The 19,651-nt window shown below is 31.3% G+C and overlaps 2 protein-coding genes across 3 annotated transcripts; one reads left to right on the top strand and one right to left on the bottom strand.

Annotated features, from left to right (window-relative positions):
• Window positions 1-1,907: 1,907 nt before the first annotated feature.
• On the top strand, window positions 1,908-14,406 carry LOC148311151 (multiple coagulation factor deficiency protein 2 homolog). 2 transcript variants are annotated; one of them, XM_088257107.1, is made up of 5 exons: window positions 1,908-2,124; window positions 9,308-9,502; window positions 11,083-11,206; window positions 11,917-12,022; window positions 12,585-14,406. In XM_088257107.1, the coding sequence occupies exons 2-5, from the start codon at window positions 9,309-9,311 to the stop codon at window positions 12,713-12,715; spliced, it is 555 nt and encodes a 184-aa protein (XP_088113233.1). In that variant the 5' UTR covers window positions 1,908-2,124; window position 9,308; the 3' UTR covers window positions 12,716-14,406. The 2 variants fall into 2 exon arrangements, with proteins under 2 accessions (XP_088113233.1, XP_088113232.1); XM_088257106.1 differs by lacking the exon at window positions 1,908-2,124 and having other exon boundaries at window positions 9,151-9,502.
• A 2,706-nt stretch (window positions 14,407-17,112) lies between these two features.
• Window positions 17,113-19,081, bottom strand: LOC148311152 (mannose-binding protein A). The gene is made up of 2 exons (XM_088257110.1): window positions 18,991-19,081; window positions 17,113-17,907 (listed from the first exon to the last, which is right to left on the bottom strand). Exons 1-2 carry the CDS (start codon window positions 19,079-19,081, stop codon window positions 17,429-17,431), a joined length of 570 nt encoding a protein of 189 aa, XP_088113236.1. The 3' UTR covers window positions 17,113-17,428.
• Between the last annotated feature and the right edge of the window lie 570 nt (window positions 19,082-19,651).

The following is a 19,651-nucleotide window of genomic DNA, read 5'->3' on the forward strand; positions in this document are numbered from 1 at the left end:
TTCAATAGGATAAAAAGAACAGATTTGCATTTAAGGGATTTTTTGTGCAATATTGAAAATGTAACTTGTTGGTGAGGACCTCTATATTTCAGCTAGTACTGATAGATGAAGCTGACACCGTTTGAGAACTTTGTAAAGTCAAAAGTCCTTTCTTTCAGGCCATTAGTGAGAGGCCTTAAAAATTACATTAATTTACTTTTAAATAGCATTATTTGATCAGTTGAAGATTAATTGTAGACATTATTTAAATTTATTTGATTTCATATTATTTTTTGACATCTCATCAAAGATAAAGCAGAATATGGAAGTCTGGGCATTTACGGGGCTGACGACCGTCATAGACTGGTTTCAGTGATCACTTTACATAGTGTAACATTCACCAATTCTACCCAATTTTGAAAACCACACTACTCAAATTCTTGTAATTGGAGACAATCCAGATTTTGCGAACAAGTATTTGGACATACTCAAAATGTTGTAAATTTTATTTGAATCCATTCAAACTGTGGAAAATCTTTAAGTCTTGAAAGATTTAATAGATGTCTCAACAGAGGTTAACTGTAGTGTTCACAATCAAATAAACAAAATAATGTTTATTAACTTACTTTTTCCATTTATCTTTTAATGGACTCGAATTGAAAATCCGAGCCCCATGAATAATCCAGCTTTTTACGTATAAAGTCCCATTAGGAAAGTTAGGTTATGGCTAATTCGTTTTAAATGAGAAGGAATTTTCCCCGAAGCTTTGTAGTTTGTTTTCAGCCGAAGTTTTGATTCTCAAAGTTTCAAATGAGAATTTGATTCACATAAGGAATACGTGTTGTTTATTGTTATATAAAAATTAATTAAATTCATAATAAAAATAAATTAAAACATTTGGCATACGTGTAATAGACACCTGGGTTTATCAAAACATTTTTTTTAATGTTGGTTGTATGTAATATTATCACTTTTCTTTATAATGAAAAACTGTTTTCAATAGTTTATTAAATTTTTAGGCCATATAAAGAAAAGGTTTTTAATAAATGTCGGAATAATGAAAGACTTAAATAATTCAGTACTGAGACAAGCATTGTTCATGTAAAGATATGCGTGTTAAAATAGTTAGGTGATGTGAAAAGAATAAATGATGAATAAACAGTTAAACCGACTTATGGTATAACGCGATCGTGGCAAAATGTATAAAGTAGAAGTTGAAGAAATCCGAAAAAGACGTGTCATGATCAAGTATATCAGATCCTTGAAAAAGGAGAGGTAATTCAGAGCAATCGGGGTATATTCATGAAGATATTAATATGTTGGATAAGCTGAAGATGTCTAAAAATTGGCGAACTGCTCTTTCTGCCTGCACCCAATTTGTTAAATATTTCATAAGGATAAATAGAAAATCTAGGTATTTTAATCAGCTTGAAATGAAACCTCTACCTTTTTTTATACGAAAAAAGATGAAAGTCTGAGCACCCCAGGGGAATTACTACTCGGGTGTTCATCTCCCAATAGGCAATATTTTTAAGTATTTTAAAATATTATTGCATATTAAATCTCCGATATTGAAGGTAGTTTCAAAATAAAATATTTATTGTGTTATGGTACAAAGGCGGCAAATTCATTGTTATATTTATTTAAGTTTATTTCTCCCAAATACCTTCCGCATTTTTACCTCGTAAAATCATATTTTGGGAGCATAGTGGCCATCTAGCGGTGAAAATTTAAGACAAAGAAGTCTCCCTACTGGAAAACTCTACCAATACACTAGCGCCACCAACGAACAAGCGAGTTTCGTCCGTCTTTACCCAAACTCACGAACCGGTAAGGCTCAATTTCGTTTATCAAACAAACCTAGCGATGTTTTCAGTAGAGAATTTGGGGGTTGTCACATTAAAATAACCCTATTTCTCCTGTTTTCAACCTAATTTTGCTTGAGGAGAACATTTTTTGACATAAATATCGATTGGAGTTGTATTTATTTTCTGTCATCTGTCAATTAAATTCAGATGATCGTGTTTTTTATGTAGAAACGTAACAACCGGTATATCTTAATTCCAATAAAACCTGACGCTGACGAATTTATTGTTCTGACAGTAGTAATACTTTGGCAGTGACGGGAATCAAAATATTTTGAAGGTTAGTTTAAAATGGTATATACATATTCTCTTTAATTTAGGATTTGTGCATAATACAATTTTGATAACCAATATTATTTAAAATTATAATTTTCTCTGAATTCTTACTTAAGTTATTGCGAACGAAGTATTGTACATAACATCATGAATTTATATATTTTTTAATTATCAAAAACACATTTTTACTTTTATTTATTTTCGGTTGACAAACGATAAAATTTTCAAACGTGAAAAGGGATACAGTATAATAAATCAATATGGTTTTCATTAATTACACCTAAACATGACATACTTAGGTAAACGTAGCTTATATATTTACGGGATTAATAGCTTTTTTACAAAAACTATAAAAAGAAAAATTAATGAAATACAAATAGGAAATTAAGCTGAACTTTTTACAAAATTAAGCTGGATAGCATTTTTTCCATAAGCCTTTGGTGGTTCTTCAATTACATCATTAAAAATAAATATTTTTTTTGTGTTTGCAATTTTTGTTTTTGAAAACAAAAATATGACACTCGAACAAATAAAAAAGACTATATTTCATACATTATGGAACAGAACTATGTATATAAGAAAGTTAAAATGAAGTACAAGCATCAAAATTCCAAATTTTCACGTTAATAATAACCATTTATATATCACATAAATACGATCTTTTTTATTCGCACCACATCTGACTCCGAGAAATTTAAAATTTCGAACATTGTTTAAATTATATTGAATATCGAATGGTAAAAACACTCAAACACTCCACATACATATTTTCAACATTCATTAACCTTATCATACAAATATGGAAAATTCGTATTACAAATTAAAAAAGATAAGTAATAAGCGATAACTATAACAATATATGTATATCCAATGATTATATACATTTTAATTCTAAAATACTCGACATTTTAAAATATATTCATGATACAAAATCAAACAGATGTCAAAATAAAAACTCAATAAAAATCCATATTTCCATGAAATCATTTCCTTACCACCCGCGGGTAGTATGATGCACTAGGGGTGAATGCTTCCATATAACATACACCACCCTCTAAGTTCATATCTGGCAGGTCCTAGAAATATATTTATATATACATATGTACATATATGCCTTAATCTAGTAACCGGATTTCAGTTATAATAATTTGGCTTGATGCCTTGTAATACTGATCATAAATACTTGATGTTCATTTATTCTTGGTAACCTTCTTATTCGAGGAAAGCAGAATAATATTCGGTTACTGATTTGGGATAGTTAATAACATGGATTATAGGGATACTCTTCCATAACAAGAATATATATATATATATATATATATATATATATATATATATATATATATATATATATATATATATATATATATATATATATATATATATATATATATATATATATATTTATATGTATATATATATATATATATATATATATATATATATATATATATATATATATATATATATATACAGTGGGTGGCCAAATTATTAGGGACACTAGTACTTTTTTGTAATTTCCAAGTTTAAATGAATTTTGTGGTCAAATAATTTCGTTGTAATTATTTTTTCTAATGTATTTTTGTTGCTGGTATCATCATTATTATTTTAAAGATGTGGCAATACTGTGAAATATCAAAAAAGTAAGGTTTTTTCTCATTTGGATGTTGATTAGTGAAAAATGGTATTGGTGTGAGCTCAGTTAATATTTTTTCAAACCATTTTTGTGTAAGTTTTTTAAGTTCAAGACCATAAAAACGTAAGTATTGTCTAATAATTTATTTGTTTTACTAATTCAACAAGTTAATTTCAATTCATTTTAAATTAAAATTCAATTTAGTTTGAACTGAACCATAATATTCTCAATTTAAGTATGGGCAAGTCTTCAAACATATCTCTAAGAAAATGTAGGGAAGTTATAACCTGACTACTTCATTCCACATATTTCCAGAGAGAAATAGAAGCACTTACAGATGTTTTGAAGTCAGGAGTCTATCGGATACAAAGAAAAAATGATAAAAACCTGCCTCTGGAATCAGCCCGCTTCGGAAAAAAAGGCAGAAAAAGGATCAAAACTCCGCGTGGTGCCCATAAAATCAGGGACATCTATTTCCAAAATTGTAAAATGTCTGTTGATTGTCTAATTGTTGTTAATTTTTGTTGATAAACGATGAAGGAATTAACGTCTTCAAAAGAACAGTTCAGAGACGGTTAGTTGAAGTAAATCTAATGGGTCGACTTCCAACCAAAAAACTACGCCTGACTGAGACATGAAGAAAAACGACTCTTATGGGCCAAAGAACACCGAAATATGACTGTTTTGGACTGGAATCGAGTATTTATGACTTATATTTGTATAATAAAATAAAAAGATAATTAAAAATACACATTTTTGCAATCATGGTAATACTTTATAGGTCTGCTTCTAAGACGGGTCAACATTTAAAATTTTGGTGGGAAAAACTTCATTCGTCCGACGTGGCCCAAGAGAAAAATTCCACCCGGACTGCCTTGTGAAGAGGGCTAAAAACACCCTGTTAGCATAATGTTGTGGTCCATGATCTCATTTAAGGGTTTGGGGCGATTCTATATCATGGAAGGGACCATGAGGCAAGACCAGTACCAGCGAGTACTGAAAAGTCGGCTCCAGCCGAGGCTAAGAAATGGTTCCCTGGTGATGAAGAGTATGTGTTTATGCATAAATAGGTACCGTGTCATAAAGCCAGGAGTGTTACCGCATTCCTGGTTGAAAAAAACATCTATTGAGTATGTGTTTTGCCTTGCCCGGGCAATTTGCTGGATATGAACCCCATTGAAAACAATGGAGGCTAACGAAACGGGAAATGGATAAAAAAGTCATCACCACCAAGCGGTTACTGATAGAAACTCTTATCAGAGTATGGCATGGTTATCTTAATCTTCGGCACAATGCAAAAATCTGCATAGAAAGCATGCCCCGACGTTTGGAAGTTGTAATCGCAGCAAAGGGTGTTATTACTAAATATTAAGGTTTTTTCTGAAATTTTGGAATAATCACTTTTTATGATAAAAATAAATTACTTTTATTAAATGTATGATAAAATTGTTTCTATATTCTAAAAAAAGCACCCCAATCAATAAAAAAAAAATTAAAAAACCTAATTATTTGCTCATTAAATTCATTTGATCATGAAAATTACAGGAAATTCAATGTGTCCCTAATAATTTGGCCACCCACTGTATATATATATATATATATATATATATATATATATATATATATATATATATATATATATATATATATATATATATATATGTATATGTAATATATATGGAATGGAATTTCACCAAGATATGTCGGTACAAAACTTGAAAAAGTAAAATATATGTTAAGTTTTAACAGATCACGCCTAAATAAGTATATAACCGATCATTATTTTAAAATTCATCATATATTTACAGTAAATAATTTATTAATCAAATCAGTCTGGAACTACCTTTGCTTTTATAGGCAACGGTCAAGAATTTGGAAATTAAAAATGTCGGAAAAGTGAACCCGATGTACTTCTAAATGAGATAATAATAAATCCCCTGCGACTACTCCGCGATGCTCCCCCCCTCCCTCCCTAACCATCGACCCCCATCACTAACCCGTCACCATTCATCCCTTATCCCCTGATAGTGTGATTTGAGATAACAGGAATTGGCCCTTTCAATAATCACACCCATACAGGACTAAGTCGGAAAAAGGGATGGATTCGGGATGAAAATAAAAATTACAAAAATATGCCAACATACCACTTCTCTGGTCAAAGATACTTCAAAATCGAAAATTTTAAAGATAAACCTACTTTTAAATAAATTAATTAAATTTTAGCTCATATTTGTTTTTCCATCTTTTAAATTTTAAAAATTCATCAATTAAAATTTTTGACTGAATTAAAATTCAGTCAAAAATCGTCACCAACAATACTTACAAGTAATAATGTAAACTATTTTTAACTATATAAATATTTTTATTAATCATATGTATAATTTTCTTTGACATTATTGCACAATAATTTTCTTCTTTGAATCAATATAACATCGTTTGACTCCAAAGATTATAATTATGTACGTCTCCTCATAAGTATTTGATATAATTGATCATGCCAAATATTCCACAGTCTTCCTCTGGTCATTTTACCAACTACATTCGCCTCATAAATTTGTTGCCTCATTCGTCCCACATGTCCAAACCATCTCACACACCGTTCCTAATTTTGGGGAAAAAATTATCTGAACTTTGCATTCATTGCATATTGATATCGTCATAAGTACATATATCACTTATATATTTATGGTTATAATATGTATGTCTAATATATATCACGCCAAAGAAAAATAAAAATTCTTAAAATTAAAAAAAAAGTCTGTATGCTTTACGTTTTACCCATGAACCTATTCCGGGCCTGGTTTATCCCTCAGTCGAATTATTACCGCCCTATAAAGAATCGCCACAGGCGCCTGCAACCCTCCCGCGCACCCCCTACACTACACTACACTACACTACACTGCATCTACTACACAATATTCTGGCTCCAGCCCTTTGTCTCGCAGTTGTAATCTGCATATGCGCCATTTCATCGAGTGTCCGCAAAAGCGAACATATGCACCTGCATAGCACTGTATTGTCAAGCCAAATTCCTGCATTTACAATACCACATGGAATAATTCATGGTTGAAGAACACACCTATCAAATTAATAACATCAATCCCTCACCTTAGGGCAAAAAAACGAAAGTTAAATATTTTTCAATTATTTATATTAGTAGATAGAAGATGCGAGTATTCAAAGAAAATCGACTTTTCATCTTTGAGCTCACGGGAGCCGTCTAGGATTGATTTGAGAAAACTTTTATTTAGCAGAGACCTTTTTCTTATGAATGAAGCGTCATGAGATTTATGATATATAGGATGTATGAGTTCTAAAAAATTGAGTAGTGTGGTTGTCAATCATGGGTAGAATGGTGAATGTTGCACTTCTGTAAAGTGGTCACTTAAACCAGCCGATGACGGTCGTAAGCCCCGTACATGTCCAGACTTCCATATTCTTCTTCACTTCAAGATGTCATGTAAACAATAAATAATAAGTGTAAGTCCCTCTCCAAGCACAAGAGCTTAGTGTCTTTATTGGAGAGGACTGCATTATAATTTTTTATTCCTTTATTTACGGTCGTGGACAATTTGTACATTATAAATATAAAACATGTAATAACTGTTGTATAAAATAATAATCACTTTTAAGTATATTAAACAAGGATGAACATATTAGGCAAGGAATTGTACATCAGCTTGAAGTTTTAAGATTAAATTGAAATTTTAAGATTGTAAAAATACAAATGTCTACAAAATGAATTAAAATTATTTTACAAAAAAACTGTTGTGGCCATATTAAATAATAAAAAATAAGAAAAACTTCAAAATGTGAATGTGTTTTGGTTTATTTGATTCCAACATGACTTTCCCAGTCACATTAATTGTATATTATAGTAATATGAATACGTTTTACACTGTGTATTTTATCGTTTATATTTTTAAAATGAAATAAATTTAGTATAAGTGGTAATAGTATGTATCTTACACGCTGTGGATAGAGTAAAATATATTTCTTTACAATAGATATACATTTCCTTTCAGCCTCCATACATGTCACTGCGGAATAATTGGATCCCATTACTGAATTCCAGGGTACTTTTTAAGTATTCATCCATCCCCTAAATACTTATTACATATTCAGTACCTAGCGGAGTGGATTGGGGAGGCGTCTCCAGCCATATGTCAACATTGCTCGATACTTTCTGGATTCTGGAATATAAATGTATTTTCAATTATTCAAGAAAAATTCAACTGGAAATACTTATTTTTACACACTTTATTTTAAAAGTATTATTGAACAGTATGAGTAATGAATTTGAGTTAGCAAATGTGTATTTAATATATGATTTCTCTTTCAATATCGACTACTTAAAAAGGCAAATGATTTATTTTTTTGCGAAATTGGACATTTTCTTGGTCAAGTTCAGATAAGTTAGAAACCAGCACCTGACCTATAGAAAACTGACTTCAATTGTTAACTACATACATATTTCCAACCTTTTGTTAGTATTAAAATTTGATGTATTCTGAAATTTCTGAAAAAATCGGAAAACACAATCTACGAAAAGATAGAGGATGAATATCTTTTTTGGCCGTCTATTAACGATATAACGGTTGTATTTATTTCAATAAATGCGAATGCCGCGAAAAAGTTTTGCTTTCCTTCGGATTTATGGTGAAAGATCTATGGGATATCATAGAATTTGGGACTAAAATCAGACCTAACCCTAAAATTAACATCAAAAACCAATACCATACATGTATTAGTTCTATGTTTTGTACTAACATTTCTGATTAATACTCAGTCTTGATAAAAGAAGCGGTTAGCTTCGAAACCGGTAGACATTATAATTAAGTTATAATAAAATATTTATAGTGATTTTAATACAAAGTTACATTTTAATTATAAAATGGAAAATCACAAAGTTAGTGCTTCAAATATAAATTATAAATATAAATATGTTTTTTTCTACTTTTATTCCATAAAAGTGGAAAAAACGCAGTTTTTATTTTATTTTATTTACATATTATATAACGCGAAAAATATGCAAAAGGAACATACGTTTTTTTTAACACTTCATTTCTATAATTGGAGGCCAAATCGTAGACAAAACATATATTATATTATTTTGAGAAATAAAAAGACTCTGTGTTTTGATCCACTCACATTTTTATTAACCAACTAGTTTCGGCAACAACCTGTTGCCCTCTTCAGGGTTTAATTTATGACTAATAGTCATAAATTAAACCCTGAAGAGGGCCTGTTGCCGAAACTAGTTGGTTAATAAAAATGTGAGTGTTAAATATGTGAGTGTATCTCAAAAAAATATATCAATATTACCCGCAAAGTTAATGCTTTCAATATTCAAAACACAACCAGTATTTTTTTTTAAATAGGAGAAATGATTATTTGTCGTTTTTGGTCCAAAGGCATCAATTGTCTGTCGGGCATTAAAAAAATAGTATTTTTCTAGCTCTAGAATACGTAATTCACACATGGCTACTTCCATCGATTCATCGCAAAATCCTTTTTTCATTATTATCGATCAACTATTTTTTCTTTTCAGCATGGAGCTGTTTCTCCTGCCGCTGGGTTGGGTGGTGGCCCTCCAGGCGGGGGCTGCAGCCGGGTTCGGCCCGGGGGGCCCTTCCCGCCGCGGCCCGCACCACCCGCGCGGGGACGCCATGCCGCCAGGGCACCGCCACCACAGGCCCCCCGAGGACAAGCTCACCAGCGACGGGCAGCTCATGCACGACAGGGCGTAAGATCACCCAACTTTTGACGAAAGATATCACTAATAATAAAATAACAACCATATATATTGGATTGTTGGGTAGTATGGTATATCCAAAATTAAACAAGGTTTATTTGGTCGAATTCTACATTTATTAATATATATTTTAATACGTGACGCGTTCCGTCTTCTTAGGACATTATCAAACACTTGTGTTTCATCACGTATTAAAATATACATAAATAAATGTAGAATTCAACCAAATAAACCTTCTTTAATTTTGGATATATTACCCAACAATTCAATGTGAAATTCTACCAACTGTCTGCAGTTACAATAAATATATATATTGGTCCTCCTCCGTAGTATAATGATCAGCATGCTCGGCTACCGTTCTGGGGGTCCCGGGTTCGATTATCAGGGGGGGTCAAATAAATATAAGTGATTTTTTCACACTAATGTTTATTCAGATTACCCTGGACTGGCGCCTGAAGCGGAAGGCTGATCACCTTTCCTTCGTGTGTTGCGATTAAGATAACACTGCGTATATATATATATGATGCAGTACCCTATGCTCCATTAGGTGAGGATAAGAGTTATAAGAAGAAGATAGTTTTTTCAACATATATTTTATTTGATCGGTATCCGGGATTCGTCGTTATCAATATCATCAGACTGGTGGGGGGAGGGTAGACAACATTGTTATACACACAAAAAGGCAGGATTTTATATTAAAAAATCTGACAAAATTAATTTAAATTTGAGACTTTTTATCTTATTTTTTATATTAAAAGTATTGCTTACTTTGTGGTTTGGTAATGTAACACTCTCCTTATCATTCATCGTTCACATTGTGTAATACTACTTTTATAAACACTAATTCGTGACGTGAAGTCGGACCATCTTTTTTTAGGTCTTCCGACGCCTCTTCTATTCTCCCAGGGCGTCCATCTCAATATTTTAGGGGTTTATCTTGTAGAGTCCTATCTTACTTAATGTCCCGACTAACGCCACTTGAGTCTTGCCACGCGATCCATGATATCCACTATTTTGGTTCCATTCCTAATTTCTTCATTTCTCATCTTATCTTTCAGTCTTAAACTAAGCATGGATTTATCTTTCCATGAATTGCTGTGTGCATTTGAGCTTCTCTGCTTTTATTTTTGTCAGAGTCATAGCCGCTAGTGCATATGTCGTAGTGATACAGGAGAAAGCGAGAAAGTGCATTTTTTTTACAAAAACGTGATCATTGACTATTTGATATCTTACTAGCTTAATATTGCCCTGAAAAAAATCCCCAAGGATTTTAAACTTGGAAGTATAATATATTGACTTGTTAAAAATGAATAACTGCATTGATGTTTATTTTCTTGCCAAGCAAAAGTGACTTTCATGGCCCTCCTGAACATTTTACGCTTTCATAGTTGGTCACTTTCTCCTGTACGACTACAATGTGTTCACTGGCAGTATGCAGAATTCTTACGTTTTTCATGAAGACAGATTGTAATCTCTTTACTCTCTAGAATGTGTTTGAGTTTGCCAAATTAGAGACATACATATATCTCTAATTTGATATTGATTCAATATGTATAAAAAATTATTTGCAGACATCTTCAGGAAGACCTTGGAAGGCCGCTTGAAGACATGAGTGACGAAGAATTGGAATTTCACTATTTCAAGCTTCACGACTTTGACAGCAACACGCTCTTAGATGGACTAGAAATGCTGAAGGTGAATCCCATATAATTACCTATATATGTATCTTGAAGTTTTCAGTGTATTAACCCTTTCAGACCAAAATTCATTCCCTTGGATGTTTTTAATTTTTTTCTTTGTATTTTATATAATGTCTTAATATAATATATTCGAACCTTGGGACTTACACACCTAATCTCAATGTTTAGAATACATTTTTTTTAGGTCCTGTAATCTTAGTGGTATATTTGAAATAAATAAAACTACTGAGTCTGCAGTTGTGCTCAAGAATGTAAATTAATCATTTTTAGAAAAATATAAACCTGAATCTTGATGACTCAATTTATTATATAATTTATATTTGAAGTTCTAACTTTGCGATTTTCCATTTTATAATTAAAATGTAACTTTGTTTTAAAATCACTATAAATATTTTATTGTAACGTAGGTAATTATAATGTCTACCGGTTTCGAAACTAACCGCTTCTTTATCAAGTCTGATTAATACTATTTTAGTATTAATAGTATTAATCAGTCTTGATAAATAAGCGGTTAGCTTCGAAACCGGTAGACATTATAATTAAGTTATAATAAAATATTTATAGTGATTTTAAAACAAAGTTACATTTTAATTATACTCAATTTATTCTTTAGGTAAATCATTGCCTTAAGGGTTCAGGTCGAGGTATGTTGGGGTTTATATATATTTTTTTAATCTTAAATAATTATGTTATTTGCTCCAACAGGCGATTTATCATACAATGGACCACGACCACCATAATGCAATGACCGAAGATGGAATGGAGCCCGAACCTTATACTGCATCAGAGGAGGAAATGGAGAGATATATAGGTAATTTTATGAATCAAAACTAAAACTACTTATCTGTTATAACAGAAAATTATAAAAACAATAAATTAAACAACTTCCAATACGTATATTCACAATTGCCCTTAAAATTGGACTTATAACGAAAAATATATTGGGTCAATATCTATTGCCTTTATCAATTAACGGAACATTTCATCAACCTAAGCTTCTTCACTTACATCATCTGTATCCCATTAGATACATGCCAGTCATACACATAATTGACGATCAAGTTAACACCGCGTCGATCCAACGCGATGCCTCATCAGCACTGGATGTAAAAAAATATCTAGTTAATAAAGTTCAAACGCATTTTTAATGTATGAACACTATACATATTTTGATATTGCCTTTTTAGCGCCGTTTATATGCGATTTCAAATTAACCACATTCAGAAAAATTATATTTCTCCCTAAAGTAAAATGTTAGTTTGTACCCTTATCCCGTTTTTTTTATAATTCAGTGTCTATGGCATCTCTTCCTTTTCCTATGAGTCATAAAACATGTAAGTAAATTGTTTACACTGTTTTTTTTTTCATTTCAGCGTTGATAGATAAGGTTTTTGAAGAAGACGATTTAGACCACGATGGGTTCTTGAGTTATCCCGAATTTGTACTGGGAAGAGCTAACGGGAAAACAATCGATCTGTCACCCAAAGCATTAATTCAAGTTTGATAAATCCAAGAAAATGTCCTTCACCGAGAGCTCCTTTACTTACGTCATCTTTATCCCTTAAAATATATATTAAACTCCAATGAGATTCGGAGCGCAGGACGATAAAAATGAATTATACTGTTAAAATATACATCGTGATTGAAAAAACGCACATTTCTATATTTGATCTAGATAGATAGAAAGCATAATAGATTATACATATTTGAAATTTGAAGAAACAGTGGATTTTTATATCTCTCAAATAAAAAAATATGTTAAATATAAATTAATAAACTCAACGAAAATCTAATAAATCAGTTAAATTTATTTAATTTTTTTGCTTATACGTAATAAGTAATGAAAACAATAAATAAAAACAAATAATTAAATAAAATTTATGATTTTGAGCGTAGTTATAATTTATAAGTTATTTATTTTAACATATAATACACTGAAAATAATAAAAATGAAATAAATTATTACAATGATATATTATATACATAAGGAAGCATTGTTAATATTTAAATTTTTACATGAGAAAATAAAAAAAAGGTGAAAAATACGAAAGCAAAGAAAAATAAAAATGAAAATATAATAATATAATAGATAATATTGAAATATAATATAAATAGAACTTTGGTGAAAACCCATCATTACCAATGACTTAATGTTTGATAAGCATCAACTATATATTCTATAGCCAGTGGTGGGATTTAGCCGGTTCGCTAGAACCGGTGCCTAAATGTTTTAGAGTTACATCTACAACGCGCGCATGCGCGACATTATCTTATTGTATCGTTGTGTATTACATTTGCATTTTCATATACGCATTTTCTATCAAGTAGTATTACAAAGGTAAAAAGGGAATGACCCAAATTTTTTATTACAATCTTTTACAAGAGAGAAAAAAAACGTCCTTCTTGAGACTGTTTTGGAAATAATCATATTTTACTTATTTTTCTTAGAATGTGCTTACAAGATATCGCTCTCGATCAGGGCTGTCCAAAGCACGGTCCGCAGCTTATATTTGTGCGGCGCAGAATGCGTTTTTGATCTACCGCAAAAACAAACAAAAAAATCTTTTGACAAACTTTATTTCGAAGGATATTATTTTGTTTTTATGGCATCCCAAATAAATTGATGAAATATTCATTATAATAAATTAATCATAACAATTACATCTGGCTACAGAAAGTACATATAATATGTCTCTACTGCCCTCTAATCTATTCGTTTTTTATTGGAATCGCATATGGTTTGGACAGCCCTGCTCTAGATTTTCACGTGATTGTCAAAGAAAAAAATGAGATTGCTCAAAATATTTAGGATCATTAGACAAAGCATTTATAATTTATTCTTTTTTTCATTTTATATATCTTTTTGATGTCAGTATACAATACGCAAACAAATTCGTGCAATGATTGACGTGATTAGCCTTAAATAATAGAAAACAAAAACCGATTGAAGTAATGACTTATTTTCAAAAAGTCATTATTTTTTGTTTATTTAGTTTCTATTATATTTTGCTTTATGTATTTGTTTAATAACCTTACGAACAGTTATCTAAAACAATTTATAATTTGTATACATATTTGTATATTATATGTGAATGCGCGCAAGTGTGTGTGTATGTGTGTGTGTGTGTGTGTATAAAATGCTTATCTCAAGGTATGTATTCAATTATTTACATACCTACATTAACAATTTGTACTTTTCAGACCTATTAAATATTTAAAAATAATTCATCATTGTTTCATTCATTTCAGTAACAATCACCATCGGCCAAAAAATAAGTAGGAACTGGTATAGTATGTCGCCTTGTCTGTATTTTTTTTTTCAATTTTTGTATATCCTTAATTTAATATTTTTTAAACGTATGTATAACAAGCGACTATCGCGCGCCGGATACGCATCTCATATAAACGGGCGACAGCTTGACCCACGCCAGTCGCCTGTCATGTGTATGGGATTTAAATCATTATCGTACTTTTCAATTTTAAATTGCGACCATGAGTATCATTTACGTTTTTATGTGATCTTTAACGTGATTGGCACGCAAAGCTTGGCCGAAAGTGCAGTGAGAAAATAATGCGTTATCTTGGTAGTGTGGACAACTTTGACGCAACAACTTTTCTATATATAAATAAAAACAAAACAAATATTCATTAATGGTGTTCTTGATATCATTAACCTTCTGGCAATACCGAACCACAGCCGATTTCTTTACATTTTTTTTAAAAAAGAGAAATAGTTGTGTTTTTTATTATTTCCAAAAATACTTCAATTTCATACTATGTATGTGAGTCTAAGCGACTCATTATTAGAAATAGGTATCAAATTGTGATATAGTGGATTCGAACCGAGAAACTCTGGCTCAGAAGTTCGCGACACTAACCACGGGACCACAACCCGACAATTTCAAATTGCAAAAGTTGTGCGCAGTTCCATATTTACGTATTTGGGAATATTTGTAGGCACTATAAACTATGACGTAATGCGCAGAACAGGACGAGTTTGAAGAGACCAAATATTTTTTTAAACTGTGAAACCCCCCCTTTCCAACACATCCAAACATAATACGACGATTTCGATAAATAAAATTTTGACCAACCCGCCATTTTGGTTTCGGTTGTCCGTCCGTATTTACAGTTCTTGATCGTACCAGCATATTACGATAATATCACTAATGATACTTACAGCTGGCTAACCAGCTGTAAGTATGGGACAAATAATAGATACAATATTTGACAGAAAACCATTGAGTCAGTAAGTAATGGCTGCAAATGGCCTCGACCATTGTTGACCAGTGGTCTATAATCCAAACTAATAATAGAGTACGTAGGTAAGCATTAGGGTTTCCATATTTTCCCGAGACCCCTTCGGGACATTTTGTTTTTTTTTATTATTGTAAATTACATAGCATCCAAGTGAGACATCTTTTATTATAATCCTACATATGTGCGAAATCGAATTGAATTTTGTCGCCTACCTAAATGTCAGTATAAATAATAATAATAAATCTTTATTCCAGCTTCACTAAGTGGTAGGTGCAATACTTAGTCAGCCATATATGTTTTACAACATTTTTTTTTAGTATTAAATTAATTCTTATTGATATATCTCTACTATATATTTTTTTACATTTATGAGTAAAAATAGTGAAAGCAAAAACAATTGACATTTTATATTGAGGACTTTGGTCCTCAATATTGAGAAATTGTCGACTACCACAATTTTATTTACTTTTCCACATTTTTTCCACACAAGACTTTTTAAGTCCCTGACGTTATTTTTTTGTCAAAAGGGAGCATAACAAAATCGCTTTTTAAATTATTTTCGGAGTGGGATTAATTTTCCTCTATTAGCACATTTTCAAGAACTTTCAGGGCAACATTTTTATTTTGGTTTCGCTTTTATAGAAAACTATTATTTATCTTTTCAATTTGTATATGGTAATCAAGTTGTCGCAGCTTTTGTGAAAATTAATTCCATCATATTTCTACTAAATACCTGGATGTTTTTTGAGACATCCGGACATCACTGTCAATAAGTGACACGTCCCGATGTATCAGAAAGAATGGCAACCCTAATATATGCATATAATACATATGCACTTTACCACCTAACATATCCTTTATTAGCTGTATACCTAATCCTACCATACTCTTTGGGATTATATTATTATCTATAAATGAGGAACATACCTAATGAATACTTTTTTTTTTAAATATTTTTAATAAAATCTGTATTTACATTTTTATATTGCAATATATATGTATATACATATATAGATTTGTAATCGAAATTGAAATATAACATAAAAACATAATTATAAATTTTGTCCACCTCTTAGTGCATTGCATTAGTATGTTTGGTCAGCATGTTTGGCTACTATAATCAAGGTCCTGGATTCAATTCTCAGGGGTCAATATTTACAAAAAATTACCATAGACTGGTACCTGAAGCGCAAGACTAATCCCCTCACCTTCATATAACTATCAGATAACATTGCAGTGATATGACGCAGTGCCCTATGCACCATTACATATGGATAAGGATTAGAAGAAAAATACAAGACTTTTACTATGCAAAGTGACATAGGGGACTGCAATTAAATAAATAAATTGATGCAGTTTTATAATTTATAAACATCTATTATTATACGTTATATATTATTATATGTCCGCCTCCATAGTGTAATGGTCAACATGCTCGGCTACCATTCTGGAGATCCCAAGTTCAGGGTTATATATCATTCATTATTATTATCCTATAAGTAATCAAACTAGGATCTCATGAATGGCATGTGGCATTACTATGGGATAATAAATAAAAATAAAAACATTGGTTTCTCAAAGTGTTTTATTCAAAGAGTTAATTAATCTAAACAGTCTGAAAAATACTGTATAAAAGGATGGTAGAAAACTGCAAAATAAGGCATTAGTTGTGTTTAAAAAAAATTGTTAATAAAAATCACTGTGTTACCATACCTACTAATAAAATTGAACAAGTAAAAAGTGTATGCAATTAAATAAAGATGGTTGGTATAGTTGGTCAATAATACAATAGAGATCATAAATTGATTAAAGGATAAAGTGATTTGTTAATTTGTCAACTAAAGTAACAGACTACCTAGCTCAATAAGAGCAGGTTTGAGTAACTTTTTACTGATAGAAATTTATTTCAGATTGTTTTCATCATTTTCTCCATTAAGAATTTGTTTTAAAATATGTTTTACTTAATTTTTATATTTTCGTCAGAACACGCCGACTGTTGGAACCAAAGATCCTGATAGTCTTCATGCCAACCTCCGGGTGAAATTTCACAAACATAAGGTAATGTGGCTTCACAATTTACAACTCTCCACAAGTTTCTATCGTCCAAAGTGCAGCATGACTTTTTAGGTTTACTCGTTTTTGGATATCCAGGAGCCCACGCTCTGTACGTGGTGCAATCCAAACGTTTTCCATTAGACCTTATAAAATCTCCACTATTTACTAAATCATCCATTCCAACAAATGCCTGATGAGGTCCTGATTCAGGTAGTAAATTTGCTAAAACTTCAGATATCTTTTTGGTTCGGCTTTCATTTGCAATGTCAGGAAGGTGGGCACCAAATTTGAAACACTTATTTTTCGCTTTTAAGTAACTTCTTTTTGAAAGGTGCAAAACAAAAACACCCACTCCTTCAATGCATGTAGAGTTCATTGGTGCTAAAAAAAAATTAAGTAATGATTATCGAAGTAACAATGATATAGTAGTAGGCTCTTGATTTACAGGGGTAAATAGGTTCTAGTTCTAGGTTCTAAGATTTCCTAGTAAGTCTGAGCATGGAAAAGTAGTTCATTTTAAATTCTGCACAAAACATTTGAAGCATACACTTTGTATACACATTGTTTTGGAGACATAAATGAACGCCAGATAGCCCTCATCCATGCTCAAACATGTAAGGCAGACACATTGGTTAGGTAAGTTAATGCATCACCCTTGGAACATTTGCGGGTATGAAAAACATTCATTGATTGTTAGGAAGCTCGTCTCGGGATTCAACCTTCCAACACAACTCAAGCAAATAACATGTTGATACATATATGATTTGAAGCAAGCATGTTATCCGTTGGTTATACAGTTGTTAATTTTTAATTTTGTTTGTACAATTTTATATTAATAACGTTTTATGATAGTAAAAAGTTTTGGACCAAATTCATACATCTGTACAGGGATCAAAAAGTTCCTTGGAATGATAAAAGTAATGAATATTGTAACAAACATCTTCTTCTTCTGAACCCTAGTGCTGCATAGGGTACTGAATTGAATCAATGCGGTATTAACTCAATCAGAATTATATGAAGGTAGGGTGATACCGAAGCACATTACTATCACATGGGAAGAAAATGTTAATCAGCAATAGCTCAACCACTTGGTGTAGCATACCCATACTCGTACTAGCTTGTGTAAGTTGAACACTATTAAGAACATATAAGCATATAAGAAGAGATTATTAAGCTGTACTTATTGAAAAAATCATAGATATTAATTTTGCCTCTGAAAAATTGGGCACAATCATGAGTTGCGAAATAAACTGACAATCTGACATGTGTATTGGAAACTGAAGATATGGTTAGGATCATGTTTTTTTTCTGCCAGAGCCAACATATTCAGGCATGGATGGAATCCTTTAATAAGTTCTTACGTCTTTTGTTTCTACAACTGAAACATTATAGTTAAATTACTTTAAAATCAAACTGATCCCTGTAAGCCGAGAGTCTACTAGATTTTAGCTAAGTAACACTTACGTATCGGGTCAGCATAAGCACTATAATAATCAAACCTCCAATCAACAATGAGAGATGTTGAGTTTTCCATTTCAGGACAAGAAAATACCATGCAGGATCCCAAATTGTCATTCTTTTTGTTTGACCTGTGAAAATAGTACCTCGCGGGAGGGCTAAAATTAAAGGCCATCCCATTTAAAGAACGAGCTAATTGCTTACATTTCTCTAAAGTTCTATAATTTCTCTTTGCGATCATTTTAAGCTTGGACCTATAACACATAGCAACTAAATAATACTCAGGTTCTTGACTTTCCGAAACACTCGCACATAGTCTATTGCAGGTGACAAATGAATTCAATAATACAAAACATGCAATTAAAACCACTTTCATATTATTTACAAATAAATAAAAAATTCTTGTATATTCACTCTCTTTTTAGGAAACCAAAAATCAAATTTAAAATATACGTTAGAATGATTCACAAAGATAAAGTAACTACAGATTTTACAATAATAATGGCATAATATACATGAAGAACAAACTTTTATATAGCAACAAATACAATTAACCTGTCATGATGTCAAACGTTTCTGATAGGTTCCAGTATTTTTTCTGGCATGGTCAAGACCTTGATGCGATCTCTCATGCGTGCCATTTTTATTTAGTAATGTAATAAATATT

This window comes from Brachycentrus maculatus, unplaced genomic scaffold (assembly GCF_059751285.1).
Source record: "Brachycentrus maculatus isolate JH-2025_06_01 unplaced genomic scaffold, ASM5975128v1 h1tg000071l, whole genome shotgun sequence".
NCBI lineage: Eukaryota > Metazoa > Arthropoda > Insecta > Trichoptera > Brachycentridae > Brachycentrus > Brachycentrus maculatus.

What these genes read in the sequence shown, in the direction of transcription:
- LOC148311151 (XM_088257106.1), top strand. Translation starts at nt 9,237, where the DNA reads ATGGCTACTTCCATCGATTCATCGCAAAATCCTTTTTTCATTATTATC. An exon ending in CAGCTCATGCACGACAGGGC is followed by an intron (nt 9,503 to 11,082) that starts GTAAGATCACCC and finishes AATTATTTGCAG; the next exon opens with ACATCTTCAGGAAGACCTTG. An exon ending in ATGGACTAGAAATGCTGAAG is followed by an intron (nt 11,207 to 11,916) that starts GTGAATCCCATA and finishes TTGCTCCAACAG; the next exon opens with GCGATTTATCATACAATGGA.
- LOC148311152 (XM_088257110.1), bottom strand. Translation starts at nt 19,081, where the DNA reads ATGGTATTTTCTTGTCCTGAAATGGAAAACTCAACATCTCTCATTGTT. An exon ending in TGCTTATGCTGACCCGATAC is followed by an intron (nt 17,908 to 18,990) that starts GTAAGTGTTACT and finishes ATTTTTTTTTAG; the next exon opens with CACCAATGAACTCTACATGC.